General features: G+C 44.2%; 1 protein-coding gene across 1 annotated transcript in view; it reads left to right on the top strand.

The window, feature by feature from the left end:
* The first annotated feature begins 536 nt into the window (after nucleotides 1–536).
* The window catches only part of shisa9a (shisa family member 9a), a 38,893-nt gene continuing 22,919 nt past the window's right edge, over nucleotides 537–16,510 (top strand). Inside the window, exons 1-2 of the mRNA XM_086099371.1 lie at nucleotides 537–1,348; nucleotides 1,993–2,099. Coding sequence (XP_085955497.1) covers nucleotides 834–1,348; nucleotides 1,993–2,099 — 622 coding nt within the window. The 5' untranslated portion in view covers nucleotides 537–833. The remainder of the gene's footprint in view (nucleotides 1,349–1,992; nucleotides 2,100–16,510) is intronic.

The following is a 16,510-nucleotide window of genomic DNA, read 5'->3' on the forward strand; positions in this document are numbered from 1 at the left end:
CAAATAAACTGTTCTAGATTTTTTTTTGTTGCCCTGATTCTGCCCTTATTTCGCTAGTACACGAACAATTCTGATTAGAATATGTCAAATTTCAAAACAAAACTTGAAAATATCTCAAAAATATGACGTGCTTTAGAAACCAGTCATGCCATTTTTGAATTCGGCGTCAAAAATACGTTTAGGGTTTTAGCCATCTATGATTAAAATTTGCTGGGAAAAATAACTCTCAAAGCATTCCTTGTCTCAAGCCCCAACATATAGTAAAGTGGATCGTCTATGTCTTCTTTTTTTTTTTTTTTTAAATCACATGATTTCATAATAATAATCATGTTGTCTGTTTGAGAGGGAAGAAACTTCATCATGTTGCACATACTGCACATTTGACAATAAAGTTGTATTGAGAACGTTGACTCCATCTCTCTCTCTCTCTCTCTCTCTCTCTCTCTTTCTCCCCCTCCCTCCCCCTTGTTTTCCTCGTCCTCTCTTTAGCGCACCAGGCTCTCCCACCACATTTCTCACTGCGCTCTCCTTCTCAGTGCTGCAAGTGGTGCGTAAGAGCGCGCCGATGGATGCGTAAAGCGCAGCGCACTTTGGGAGGAGGGGCTGATTTAAAAAAAAAATAATAATAATCTTACTGAGAACACACACACTGAGCATCCAGTGCTTTGAATCTCGCGTGCTTATGGATGATGTTAGTTAAGATGTTCATCAGCTCGGACGAAGGCGCGTTGCTGTTTGGGTGTATGTTTCTGGACTTTTCGGCGTGGAATGACCGCCTCCCGTCTTCGAGTCTCGGCGTTTCAGCTTGAAGTTGAACGGAGGAGGAAACGATCATGAGAGGCGACTCCTTTCTCCTCGGCTTCTTGCTGCTCAAAGTTACCGCTCTGGTGTGTAAGGCGGACGGGGAGCCGGGCTTGCTCGGGGGTTTCGTGATGATCGCCACCTCCAACGGCTCCACCGAGGAGGAGAGCGTGTCCGAGGAGACCCCCCACACGGAGGACAAATGCCGAGGCTACTACGACGTGATGGGACAGTGGGACCCTCCGTTTATTTGCAAAACGGGCAATTATTTATACTGCTGCGGCACCTGTGGCTTCCGCTTCTGCTGCTCCTACAAACATTCTCGACTGGATCAGAGCACCTGTAAAAACTACGACACCCCATTGTGGATGAAAACCGGCCAGACCCCGTATAAGAAAATGAACAAGATGCACGACAGCGCCAAAGACAAGACGAACTTAATTGTTTACATCATATGTGGAGTTGTGGCTATTATGGCGCTGGTGGGGATTTTCACCAAATTGGGTCTTGAAAAGGCGCATCGTCCACAGAGAGAGAACATGTCCAGGTAATTGTTGAATGCTAATTCCTTCTCGTAGCGGCCAAAATTAAAACCCACCTTCGCCCCCTTTTTGTTCAAACTTGCCCGTTTGATTCTACATTAAATCAATTGCGTGCACACCTTTTGCACACAAAATCCAAAACAAAACTGTTTCCTCTCTCCCAAGCTTTATGCATCAACCGTGCTGTGGCATAACATTACGTGAGCCACGCTCCTGTCAACAGGCGGGGGCGGTTTCTTTCACCAGAGTCTTAGCATCGCGCTCCATTTCCGCCAATGCTCTCATTGGAGCTCAACCGTAGCATGTGCAATGATCGGGGGGGGGGGGGGGGGGCGTAAATGAATTTGAACTAAGTAGTTGTGTCAATCTTGCACCGCCGATGCAACCAATCGCGTAGAAAGACGCTACTTCGTATAGGCCTCGTGCAGTTCAGCTGAATAATCAAATTACACACATAAACACACGTCCATGGGGGATTTGAACACATCCTGTACTAAGCAAGTGCTACTGTATATGAAAGTATGAATCCAAACGCTCATTAATAACAAATAGGATGACCGGACACCGAAATGAAGGTGCACAAAAAGGTGAAATAATGCTGCATGGTTCTATCACTTTTTTTAAAAATTATTTTATATCCTTCCAACAGGGCCGTGGCCAGTGTGCTGCAAGGCGGGTGCCCAGGTGAGCCGTTCCGAGGAGAGGAGACCCTTGGCATGCATTCCAAGCACTATGTTTCCAGGGGTGCGAACCTTCGTAAGTTTGTTGGGGGCTATGTGGCAGGGGGAGGAAAAAAAAGGGGGGTCTCATTTAGTGCAGCCTTGAATGTGAATGTTTTGATGCTGGAGGAAGTTTGATGGTGAAACACGCTCATGTGATGCTTTTTAACCCCGCTGCGCGTTTCTATCTACCGCATACTTGTTGGATTTATTTTTGTACTGATCAGATTATGCATTATAACCACATGATGTCACTGGAATAAGGAAAGCGGGTGTGCGGCTGTGAGAGGGGGAGATGGTGTACCGGCTGGGAGTTTCAAGGGTGGTTGTTCACAGAGAGCATCTGAACGCAATCCATTTTTTTTTTTTTTTTTTTTTGGGCATATCCCGCGGGCCACTATTCCACCGAGCCTCATTGTGTTTTAACATCCGAGATCAAACAAAATGAACACGCAAATATGAACGGATTTGATGATGCACTCTTAGTATGCAGCAGTCCAACTACTTCAAAGTAGCTGTAAGTCATTAAAACAGCAACCTACAACAATTCTTCATGTTCGCCCACAACTTCCACTTAGTGATACGATTAGTGTTCATTATGTCTTGCTGTTACATTTCCTTAATGTTCTACAAGCCAGCACAGACAGTCACCACTGTTCTTTTATGGGCTTGTCCGAGCACCGACTGCTGTCAGTATCATTAATTGTGTGTGTTTTTATTTTATTTTTTATTTTTTATTTCAAATAGCTACATTAAAATGAACTCTTTTTTTTTTTTAAACATCACGTTCTTTTCAGTATAAGAAATGGCTGCATCAAAATAGGCATTACTAGGAAATAACTTGGTAAGGACAGTACTATACATCGCTTGGGCCCAAAAATAAATAAAATACTTTTTTTTTTTTTAACCGGTTGCTATTAGTTAAATTGTTGCTATGAAACGACCCAAAATAAATAAATAAATAAACAAATACACTTGCGGTCTTTTGCTCTTTGCGAGTGGGCATCTTTTTTTTTATTTTTATTTTTGGTCCTCACAGTGGGAGAGCTGAGATAGTGGAATGGCCTATCACCTGAGTGGACGCTCCTGTGAAATGGCGATTACTATTTGGAGTGCGGAATCTACACTCTATGAACGCTCTAATCCTCGAGCTTGTGGGTAATCATGTGGACTGTTATTAACCTCTGAGAGCAGGGAAAAAAAAAAAAAAAAAAAAAGGAAGCCTCCGTAGAAGACAGGCAGCCGGATTGGTTCAGGGCTTCTTCCGCTGGCATGAGTGACTATTCATTACGGGGGCAGAGAGAGAGGAAGCTGGCTTGGGGAGAAATTAGGTATGGATTTTGCTGGATATAGACACATATTTTCTTGTTTCAAATGATGATAAGATGATGCATAGACTGAAAAGGGGCACGGCGGTGTCAGCGTGAATGCAAAGAGAAGGGAAGAGGATAATGGAGGGTTGGTAATTGCAATGTAAAGATAAGTGCTAAGGTTAAATGGGCCGCTCGCCTGCGCTGCACAAAGGGGATTTGTTCCCCATGTAGCACAGGTTTGCGCTGTAAAATCTATTCCGAGCGCATATATTGATCAAAGCTTATGGCATGATTACCTTATTACTGACATCAATGGACCTGCTCTGGCAACTCGCTGCCGTCCTCGTTTGGGGAAATAATTCCTTTTGTGCATGTCAGTCAACGAATGCAATTTCTTTTTCTTTCTGTGAATAGATCTCTGATGATCATTCATTCATTTGTCAATGGGGACTCAGAACTGCTAACAATCACGCTTTGGCTGGTTCTGTGATTGCTTTTAACTACGATTGCATGTTAACAACAAAAAGGGAGATGCACAATATTAATCAGTACGGGCAATGGCCGGAGGTATTTGAGATTTCGGGCACTCTTGCGCCTTTTGTAGGGGCTCTGGCAGCCTTCTGAAAATGGACAAGTTTCTTGTTTTGATATCCCCAGCTGGACGGACTGGCTGCCTGACTTTGTCTCAATACCCAATAACGTCGGTTGGAATCCTCAAAGGCTCAAAATCCTGCAGCGCTTCATTTTCAGCGTCAAAGAGCTGAAGAGACAAAAAAAAAAAAGATGGGGGTGGGGGGCCTCGGAGAGAGAGCGGAAGTGGGAACGGGGAGAGGGTAGCAGCATAATATGTGGAGTAAAAAAGATCTTAGTGGCAAACACCCACACTGGTGGCAGCAGCCATCTCTGAAGCTCTGTGAAGGCTTTTTCCTTTTACAATTGAGGACTTAGGTGTGTATGCATAGGACCCCCACCTGCCCCCCTCCTTTGGGAAATTTAAACCCAATAGAGGATACATTTCAAATGGTCTATTTGCACTCCAAACAATCCTCAGATCTCATCTCCAAGTGAAACGCCAGTATAGTGGAACCTCTAAAGCACAGGTGTTAAAGTCAAGGCCTGGGGGCCAGATCCAGCCCCCCATGTGACTTTATGTGGCCCGCGGGAGCAAATCATGTGTGTCAGCTGTTATGATTCTTGCTGATATCCATACCGAAATGTCAAATTGTCCTGGGTAAGAAATAACTGAGATTTTGCGCCGGCCCTCCGAGGGAAAGCGTAACTTCGAAGTGGCCCGCGACAAAAAATTAGTTTGACACCCCTCCTCTAAAGGTTCCGTAATGTTGTGATACAGATAAACAAGCATTCGGATTCACATCCACACCCATAAACAATTTCAGTCTTTGATGAAGCTGACATGCATGCTTTTGAAAAACGGGGAGGGGGGTGGGGGGGGGGGGGGGATGGAATATTGGCTCACCCCCGAAAAAGTTACTGCTTTGAACGTGTCCAAGAAAAGCGTCAAAAATCGACACCTCATGGGCCACAGTGAAATCTTGCACAATGTTGATATGTTTACATTCCCCTCAAATATGTCAACTTATGAGCACAACCGCACACGCTCAACATACTACCGCAATACGCTTTACGGTGAGCGGTTAAGCCAGCAATGCATCCCAGTCGGATTTAATTAACAGGTTAATTGTACATTAGTATGAATGAATCATCGCAGCGATTTCCCGCACTTGAATCAATATTGACAGTGATGTATCGAAGATCGGGGCTCTCACATTAGAGCTTCAGGTGCGCAGTTAGCTTTAATAAGACAAAAGAGATCGCCGCATGCACACGGTGCACTGTATTCAAAATACAATTCCCCCCATTTGCGGTCTTAATTATCTTCCCCCAGCAGTTATAATCTTTTCCTAAACATTCCGAGATGGGGGAAAGATAACATTTTAATAGGTAATTGCTTGTGAGATTTCACAGGCGTGAGGAAAAAAGGCCCCGTCTGCAAAATACTTCATCTGCGCCTTGCGTCTGAACACTTTTATGGCGTGTGCTACCTTTTTCTTTTCATGCACCAAGCGGACCTGTCAAAAAGAAGCTTGGTGTTCCCTATTTTAAAAAAAAAGGAAAAAAAGGAAAAAAAAAGGAGGCTGACCTTTGTGTCCCCGCTGTCACTGGAGCCTTCACTGCTTCGCATCAGATTGCAGAGTGTCAGAGCGGAAGCGAGCGCCTCAGTTACAGATCCGACTCACAGGGCAGGCTGAAAATACAGAGGCGAAGAGAGACTGTGAAAGGGAACATGACTCCGCAGGACCAAGCTATCTGTGATGTGCCTGCACTGTCGCGCTGTCTGCTTGAAGCTCATCTTCAAAAAATAGCAAGGAAAAACTATAAGCAACCAAAGTACACTAGTAATCCTTTCATGCACCCCGTAACCCGATAACATGATAAGCTGTCCCTGAAAGGGTTCAGTCAAATTATTATTATTATTTTTTACAATTCAGAACAGTTCCCAGGTGTCTTGACATAGAGTGTGTCTGATATGCTTCCATCAAAACACCCCAAAGATCAAGAATTTTATACACCACACTGCGCCTATGTGGCACATGGACGCATCACCAAACCCAAATAGATCCCACCATGTTGACATTTTCACCGAGCAATTAAGTTTCAAGAAACTTGAACTTCGCATCAAAGGAAAAAAAAAAAATCAATGCAGCTCTGCTTACTCTTTGACTTTGACGTGATAACAAGGGTCCTGCAATGATAGTCTTTCAGACGGGGTCGTCGGTCAAGAAACCTGGTGTTGGGGTCGTTATTATGCAAATTAGCCCCACTGTTACGTAACAGTGCAGAGGTGCAGGACTGACTTCAACAAATAGATAAAACGATTTATGACAGAGACTCAACTATTCCGATGCAAAAAAAGTGGGGTGTTGAATTTACTCAGACTATACAGTACATCGACTTGATGTATAGTCTGATTGGACCTGGATCCAAGTGATTTTATCGTGTGTGACAACCTGACAAAAAAAAAAAAAATTGACAAAGTTATAGGATTAACTACTCTTTAAGAAGACTACCAGGCAAAAGCAAGACACGACGTAACAAGGCAGTATGTCACACTGTTCAGCAGTGCCTCGTCTTTTTCTCCAGGGCCTCTTTCCCGCGCCCTCTCCCTGCCTAATTATCTTAATGTGAGGCCCCTCAGCATCGCCAAGACCCCATTAGATGCCTGTTTATGAGGACCAAGGTGCCGCACAGCCACCATCAACTTGACAAAAATCCACTCAATTTAGGCACAGAGGGAGCGTGGACAGGAAGCTGCCAACGCAGTGAGACCGTGATGGGAAGTTGTGAAATGAGAAGGAATTGTAGTTTGAGCAAATGATGAGAAATAATAGGAGTCTGGTAGAGGAGTGGATTTTAAGTGCTTTTACGTGAGGATCGAGGCTTGCAGTCATCTCGCCCCTAAGGTCTAGTTCGGGTTGATTTGAGTGAACGTCAGCGTAATCTATCAGGTCAAACATGAACCCCCTGAATGCAATGGTACCATACAGATAAAAATTTAATTGACATGTTATCGACCTAGACAAAGTTTATTTGGCACCAAGTCAGATTCTTTGGTTTTAATTGTTTGCCGATACCGATGTTAACTTTAAACACAAGACATAGCAACGTGCAGGACATCCATCCATTTTCCGAACCGCTTGATCCTCACTAGGGTCGCGGGGGGGGGGGGGTGCTGGAGCCTATCCCAGCCATCTCCGGGCAGTAGGCGGGGACACCCTGAATCAGTTGCCAGCCAATCGCAGGGCACACAGAGACGAACAACCATTCACGCCCACACTCACACCCTAGGGACAATTTACAGCGTCCAATCAGCCTGACATGCATGTTTTTGGAATGTGGGAGGAAACCGGAGCACCCGGAGAAAACCCACGCAGGCCCGGGGAGAACATGCAAACTCCACACAGGGAGGCCGGAGCTGGAATCGAACCCGGTACCTCACGTGCAGGACACTTGCATGTAAAATATATTTTCATGTAATTGCGGGACGCAAATGGCACCAATTTGGTTGAATGGCCCAAATAAGCATCACCATAGAAAGAGGAATTCCTCTGTTTGATACAATTGATTTATCTAATTTACATCGTTGTTTTAAGCTTGTGCAGGTTTAAATGAAGAGCTCGTGCAGCTGCGCAATTGTTGCGTCGGTGTATGACTTCGCTCATCTCGAAATGACACGATTGATTCATGACCACGTTAAATGCAACCACTGGGGAACAAGCTCAAGCCAGCGAATAATTTACACTCGTTAAACTTCGATTTGAGGCGGCCCGGTAGTCCAGTGGTTAGCACGTCGGCTTCACAGTGCAGAGGTACCGGGTTCGATTCCAGCTCCAGCCTCCCTGTGTGGAGTTTGCATGTTCTCCCCGGGCCTGCGTGGGTTTTCTCCGGGTGCTCCGGTTTCCTCCCACATTCCAAAAACATGCATGGCAGGCTGATTGGACGCTCTAAATTGTCCCTAGGTGTGAGTGTGGGCGTGGATGGTTGTTCGTCTCTGTGTGCCCTGCGATTGGCTGGCAACCGATTCAGGGTGTCCCCCGCCTACTGCCCGAAGACGACTGGGATAGGCTCCAGCACCCCCCGCGACCCTACTGAGGATCAAGCGGTTCGGAAAATGGATGGATGGATAAACTTCGATTTGAAGTCATGTCGTTTGGACGTGTTTCACAATCGCTAACCTCTCCGTCGCACCGTCAGTTCTCGCAACTCTTTGACGATGCCTGGAAGGTTTCTTTGTCTCAGGCAAGGCAGACTGATTTAGGAGCAACTTGCGTCTTTGCTCACGCTCCAAGCAACCTCTGAAGACAAATCCACTCCTCTGGAGAGCCGAGCGTCTGTGGGCGTGTTCGTGTCACACTAACTGTAACGCTACAAAAAACAAACAAAACAACCCCCGCGACATTGTGTACTATAACACGAAACTAAGATTGTTCTATTTGGTGAGATATGTGCACGTTTGTATAATTTGCAGCTTCATGACTGTGGCGTATTTACCACTATCGTTGTTTGGATGTTGTTTGCAATGCATTGGCTTCCCGTACTGGGCATTGCCATCGACTGCGCATGCGTGATATGTTACCTCAATGTTTTAAGGGTCTTCCCCACGTTGTTGATGTTGAACTCACGGTCGAATATAAACAATAGAAAATGCGTGTGTCTGCTTCGTCATTCAAGACGGTCCACAATGACCTTTAAGTGGTTGTTTTTTTTAAAAATCTGTTTCACCCGATAACGGATACACTGAAAACAGCCCGGAGTTCCAATCACGTGACCGGAACGTCACGTCCGTAAAAGGAACCATTCACAGAATCGAGTTGAATTAGTTTGTCTGTCAGTCGATGTTACAAAGCCACTTCATGATGAATGAGAACGATGGGGGAACTAAATCGAAGTTCCAAGCGAGCTTCAGATACGCCGCTGACCTCGTGTCGTGAAAAAAAAAAAAGGAAAGCCACCAGTCGCTCGTGGCTTCCACCACCCCCATTCTATCAGTATGAATATTAATGATGTTATTTACTGTGAGAAAGTCGCATCTTGCGTAGCATTTGACAGGAAATTATGTACGGGAGTGTGTTGATGTGTCCAAGTGTGTACACTAATGTGCTTAGTACTTTTAGAGCGAACGCTGTCGCATGCAAATGCCAGGCACGTGACCCGTGGTGCACTCCAGTCAAATCTCGAGTGCACAGAGCTAAATTGCATCCATCTCTCCTTATCTGTTCCCCTTATTTACATAAATTGTAGCACCATAGGACTATCTATTGTATGCCGCGCAGCCGATCTGTCACGGAATGGTCTGAAAGGAATTCCCATCTGTATGTTGAAACAGGTGGTTATCACCACTGGTTGGCAATTAACTGCTACACTGACTCTTTTTAATGCTCTGACATAATGAGAGTCGCAAATATTTTGACACTTTTCTGTCACAGTAAGTCAAGCGCAAACCCAATTATTAACCAAAACATCGTGGCTGAAGACACAGCTTGGAGTGGAGGGTTTTTTTAAATTTATTTTTTTTATTTGTGACGCGAGGATGCGTTTGCCCAGTTGAATGTGGGCATCTTTGTTATTCAAACGAAAACGTTCCGGTGAACAATCATAGTGCTGACTGTCGAGCATGCCGTGTAGGCGAAGCTCCTCTCGCATTGTTAGTCCACACGGGCTCCCTTAGCATATGGCTGTGTTGTGCCGTGGTAAATCCTTTGTAATCTGCGTCTATTACAGCTCTGTTATTCTAATGGTTCCAATGTTCTGTCTGTATCTGCTGTATTATGACACGTTATCACTGCGACAACCGGGTGCGTTGCAGCGCTGTTCGAGAATGACAAAAATAATCGAACTCGTGATGAGTGAGCGAGGGCAAAAGTGTGCATTTTTACTTTTTTTTTTTTTTTTGGGATGAATCAGCCCAATGCAAAACATCAATTCTCGTCTGCATCAAACACAAACAATAATTCTGGACTAACCGTGTCATGGTGGTACGATGGATGAACATAGATAAATACATAAATAAATAAATAGCCCATCTGTGATATCACAATTCAGAGTAGTTCAAAGAAAAACGGCTGCTCACATTTAATTGGATGTGTAATTTCTCACTTTATGGGTGTACAGACACACCGGAGTCCCAACTATTTGGATGCAAACAATTAAAAAGTCCATTTTCTATAATATGGCCCTATTAAACCGATGGCGCAACCCCCAATGTGATGCACTCCAATTAAGATGCCCGCAGCCTGGGGGCAAGCAGCAGATATGCCCGGATCTGCTCGTTGCCACCAGCGTTTTAAAACCCACAGGCTGGGAAAGCTCATGCTGAGGGCGCATTTGTGAACCTTCTCCCCTATCAGCATGTCACGTTCATTGCACCCCAGTCTTCGGAGAGGAGGCGCCACCCACCCCCTTTCTTGCCCACAGGCGTCAGTATGGCCTGGCTCAGCCCCGGAGGAGGAAGGGCCACGCTGGCGCCCCTCTCGAGCTCACCCTGCTGCTCTCTTGCATACATATGGACAGCACAACCACCACCTCCAGCCCTGCTGGGTGCTGGCCCGCGGCTAGGGGGACATGTGGCTGGTGGAAATGCGTCACGATGCTGGGCTTTTCGTTCTGACAGATCTTACTCCCGTCTGCAGATTAGCAACCTGGAACACTTCACCGAAATGGCGCAGTTTTGCTTTTTTATTGTTCCGATTGCAGCTCTCATCTTGCTTCAGCTCTCGCCCAACTGCGGTTTGTTTGTTTTTTTCTCCTCAGGATTTATTTCTCCCAAGCGTCAAAATTAGTTGTGCTTTCTACCTTGTGTTATTGTTTCGAGATGGAAAATCCCCCCCCCCCCACACCCACCCCACCCCTCATTTGCACTCAAATAAACGAGTTATTTGAATAAATGCAACAAGCTTACAATGCAGTGAAGATGTACACTCTCCAAGCTGTGAACACAACAAAAAGCCAAAATTCCGAAGAAGGAATTTAGACCAGGATATTTAATAGACTGCTTTGGGAGCCTTGTTTTTAAGGACTGTGACATTTTGTACTTTATTTTGTCCACCTGGTATCACCTTACAGCCACAATCCACTTCAATATCACGACAAAGAGCCTAAAGAGACTCTGAACCACCATTTATAGAGTGTGCAGTCTATACAGTGCTTCAGCAAGCAACAACCATTTCTGCTACTTTCAAGCTTCCAATGAGCATGGCAGCTCCCGTCATCCGTAAATGGAAGGAGTTTCGAACCAGCCTGACTCTTCCTCGAGCTGCCCGCCCATCTGAATTGAGCAATCGGGGTCGAAGGTCCCGATGGTCACTCTGTCAGAGCTTCAGCGCTCCTTAGCAGAGAGAGGAGAGCCTTGCAGAAGAACAACAATCTTTTTGGCACTCCACCAATCAGGCCTGTATGGTAAAGTGGCCGGACAGAAGCCACTCGTTAGTAAAAAGGAATATGGCAACTCGCCTGGAGATCTCCAAAAGCCACCCGAAGGACTCAACGAGCATGACAAAGAAAATTCTCTGGTCTGGTCACAACATGATGCGCACCTGCACATCTAATGCTATTCAAGACCAAATGCATCCTATAACATTGCAGCAAAGTAGAACAGAGTTGCATCATACAGTATAATACTTTGCCCCTCCCACATAGTTGTAATCCCGTCAATTAGAAACGCCCTATCAGTATGATACAAAACCGAGCCAGATCATCGCAGATCTGCATGCATACAGATGCCTACGGTGTTACCCTTGCAATGGTTGCATCGGAAAATATAAGGCAATAAAAAGGGGAGTGCGGCACAAAGCGCAGGAACAAGAATTCTAGAGAAGCATGAAAGGCATCACAAGGGAGACGCACCTTTGGATGTCTCTGTCAACTTCAGCAGCAGGATACGATTGAATCACAGTCCCTCAGGAATCTTGGAGAATGAATGAAGGGATAATCTGATCCTTCTCCGCCACCTTTATGTCCCCCCCCCCCCCCCTCCCACGACTGCATTATTATGCTATCGGGCTTGGCAGAAGGCAGCTGAACAGGTGATTTCTTTTTTTTTTTAAAACAGCAGACAGCTCAAGATAAAGAAAACTGAATATAAAGAATGGAGGAAAAAAAAAAGAAATCGATGCTTGGACCTGTAAATGAAATTAGGAAGCACATTGCATCGAACTGGATTGGACTCCGACTTGCTTTTAAACTTGTAGCTTTGATAGAGTGTCAAAGCTTTCACGTTCGTTTTAGTCTATGCATCCGTTTCTAAAACAAGGTCAGTGAGGTTAATAAAAAAAGTTTCATGTTAGCTGTTTCATTAACTATAACTTTGCACCCAACCTAATGCATGTTTATGGACTGTGGGAGGAATACACAAGCACGGGGAGAATATGCAAAATGCCCCCCCCCCCCCCCGCAGGAAGGCCAGAGCAGTGATTCAAACTTTGAAAAATCACAACTGTTTGGCAAGCATGCCCGACCTCCATCCCACCGTGCCGTCTTCACCAAAATGAATGACCAGGGAAACATGTCAAGTAATTCATTTCAATTTCAGATGTGGAGAGTTTGACATTCTCCTCCCAGTTTGCACAGCATCCTCTCCAAACATGGCCACGGTTGTTTCATCATAATCAGCAGATCTGGATGCCACCCTGCAGTGGTTTTGTCCACTTGCAGCCCCGTAGCACACGCATGGGAACATGTAAATGAGCAGGTGTGCTCCAATGTGAATGGTTCGATCATAAATATTAATATGCTTGGAAAATTGGACTTAATGTTCACAAACAGCAGTAGTAGGAGCTGAATCAGAGCAGTTCGCATCCATGGGTGACAAGATTCGGAAACGAACCGGATGGTGTGCGGATCCCACAAACGCAGACAAATTACGAAACAGAAATATTGATTTCTCAAAAAAAAAAAAAAAAATCACTGGCGACAAAGAACCAGGAAAACCAAATGTAAACAAAACAGGTCCACCGCCGAAGAGGCAAGCCCACCGCTCCAGCCGGTGGTGGAAGCAAAATGACAGACAGAGCAAAACTATGACAATGGAAGAGTTATCATGCTCAAAGATAAAAAACCTCTGCCTGTCTCCTCTCATGTTCTAACCAGCAACAAAATTGGATTTTATTCGGCTGTGCCAGCCTGCGAGTTGGGCTGCATGTTTGGATTGATTTGAATCATCGGCGCACCAAAACAAGCAGAGGTGACATCTCAATTCCAATATATTTTGCCGTCTTTGTCATCCGTCTTTTCATGTCATGTAAATCATTCCACTGGCTCCGCTCTGTCCTAAGATCAACAGTTTAAAGGTATAAATGATACATAATTCAATGCGCGCAGCAGCGCCGAGAGATTTGATTTATGTATGACTGCTTCCTCTGACCCACAATATCTACTGGTTCCTAAACCCGAATGCTTTTCATGCCAGTTCAGTCTGCGTTTCGAAAATAAAAACAACACGGTTATCTTCTTCTCTTGAGGGAAAAAAAGCACAACTACTGTTTGATGGTTTTGCCCGATATATAAACAAAATCTGAAAGTTTTCATGCATAAATGGTGATTTGGAATTTCGGCTAGCGGCATTGTAATTGAATTAATTATATATTTTCAAGTAGCCGTCAGCCGCAGATACTGTGAAGAACATAGCATTAACACCCATGGACAATTTTGTTTATAATTAGGCGAACAAGCAACAAAGTTGAATTGTGCTTACCGGTTAGCACGTCTGCTTCAGAGTTCTGAGCTTTGGGGTTTGAATCTCGGCTCTGTCGCCTTCCTGTGTGGAATTTGTTTGTTCTCTGTACTTGTGTGGTAGTCCGGCTTCCTCCCGAATTGATATTGGAGACCTATGTCATACATGCTTGAAGCGTTTTATTCAGCCAACTGACAGTTGTTAACTCATTCAGTACCAGCCAATTCTAGACCAAGTCTGAAAAGACGTTTCAAAACGTCTTTGGGAGTGAATGAGTTAAAGGGAAAGTTTGATGTGCCTCCACGAGTCTAAACATGACATTCTGATTCATATTGTGTTTGTGGAACATGAGTCAAGCAGCAAAATCCACCCGTTTTTTAGCCATCTCAGGGGACGGCCATTTTGCCACTTTCTCTTGATTGAAAATGACTTCACAGTTACTCAGTGTTCAAGTAATTTTCAGTCACGGCTCACCTGTTTTCAAAAGATGAGCCGTGATTGGTCGTTACCTGAGCCCTGGCAACTGTGACGTAATTTCCATGGCAAAATGGCCGCCCATTGAGGTGGACAAAATAGGGTGATTTTACTACACATTATCCAGAAACAGAATATTAATCAGAACGCACTGTTTAGACTAGTAGGGCAGCATAGAACATATTGTCAAGACATTTCTGGGGGGGTTGACTTCCCCTTTAATATGAAGCAACTTGTAATACTGTTTCAAATGGGCGATAAAGTTATTAATATATTTTCGGGATAACACATTTATATACAGTTTCGTTATTGTGTTCAAGGGGTTATTATTGGCGGCTGTTAGCAGTTACTACCTAAAAGGTGTGAACTAAAACGAATATCATAATTATGTTTTTAGCATTTTTTTTGTATCGTTCATTTGGGAAGACATGCGTGGGTCTAGAATTCTTAGGCGGGGGGGTTGCACCCGGGCGCCGCAAGCACATATATTATTTATACTGTATATATTGCTTGCGTGGTAAACAAAGTGTGCATAATCTTATTGTCAACATCATATGCATATTCTGTACACCCTTGTGAGAAGTTGCAAATCTTGTTACCCCGGCCGGCTATCGCTTAGCTTCTGTGAGAAAATTGGACTGAAAAGGAGTGCGTCGATATTATATTGGAAAGCCAATGAAAAGAAAAATAATCGACGCCATATACAGTACATACACGTCTTTTCCCCATGCAGTTTTACTGTTGTTCGTAGCGGCAAAAGCAACAGGCCTATCATGAGACATTCAGATGGGAGCAAGTAGTGCATTTCACATTTCGTATACCAAGAGCAATTTGTGGTTCTTCGTAAGTGTAACGTCGCCTCCTGTGCTTCTCTCGCTCAAGGCTCGAGGCGAGTTTGCGAGGGATTTTATTTATTTATTTGGCAGTGCAGTCAGGCCTCGTGGCAATGAATGGGCGGATGGTTGGATGGAAGGGTTTGGGGGGGTTACCCAAATGTGATTACCGAGTGACCCACTCCCCCCCCCAACCCCCCCCACCTTGTTGCAGAGGAGCCATCCCCTGCATGTCTGCCTCGCTGCACTGCAGCATTCATCGGCATCTTTGTCCGTTTCACTTTTCTTGTTGCCATGACACAACTGTTGCAGTTTCTACCAAGCACTACACCTTGGTTCAGCTTCTTAGTGCAGGCAAATTTTTTTTTCGTGTGCTTCAAATGGCTTAAGTTGTCATGCATCCATTTTCTACCACTTATCCTTTTCAGTATTGGTCCACGACCGCATAATTGGCACTCTTCTGTGGCACTCTCTTTGTGGTGCCGAAATACTGTATGTAGTGCATCACATATGGGTCAATTATTCAAATTTCAACCGCCATTGGTTGTGACAAGTACCAAAATAACTGATTTGTGCAATTCGACCTCTTGGCTACTCATCCTAACCGTACAAACCAGTGTAACCCACATATTTTTGAGGTGTGGTTCATACATCAAAAGTTGTGAAGCGGCCCAAAAGGATTCAATATGTCACATTTTGCACCTTTACAGTACATTCGGGTCCCAACTGCAGTGGTACGTGCGTAATTTGTTGGTCAAAACTGTATGGAGACCTCCATTTTGCAATCTACAGAACCTACTTGCCAAGCTTTCCAGATACAAGCCTTTACTTGGCCAGTTTTTGGCTTTGACATTGGCAAAAATATTAAATACTAGTTTTGCAGCCTTGAACTGAACTCACGTCGCTTTACACCAAGCAGCAGTTTGGCAGAAAATAAACAATTCTTCAAAAAAAGATACTTCAAGTTCTGCCATTCTGCTCCCAGTTGAAGTTTATACTCAAACTACAGATAAAACGGAGAGAATTACATGTTGTGTATTTAAAACAATCACACAACTTCGCCATGAAGTTTGCTTGCTTTACAAGAACAAATAGCATCTACGTAATGGTGTTGTAGCGCTTAAAGCAATGGATACTTCAACACAAACAGTGCAGCATCACATGAAGACTGGCGATAAAATACTGACAGGCATATATTCTTTATCCTCTGTGAAAAATATCTAAAAGCACCACTTGTCCCACAATATCTTTCAACAGCTTCATGAAAGGCACCAATGCATCTTATCCAAAACTTTTTTTTGCAACCTTTGACAAAGGACATTAACTTTTTGGGTGGGCACCTGGCTTTGTGAAATTTGCATTATACTTAATTTTTATTTAATTGATTACAGAATTCTTTTTTAGTACAAGTGGTTAATTTTTATTCTTATTTCTTAAAAATAAAATCGTGTTTTATGTATCTATTTATTTTTGAATTACACGGAGTATTTGTCGAGTACAAGGGGGAAAAAAAGGTCGTTAAGTATTGTGTAGTAAAATAAAGAGAATACTACAATGTTCAAATAACTTTTCGGCTCTTCTG

Source organism: Hippocampus guttulatus, chromosome 19, assembly GCF_054856545.1.
Source record: "Hippocampus guttulatus isolate MCC_2025c chromosome 19, RoL_Hgut_1.0, whole genome shotgun sequence".
Lineage (NCBI taxonomy): Eukaryota > Metazoa > Chordata > Actinopteri > Syngnathiformes > Syngnathidae > Hippocampus > Hippocampus guttulatus.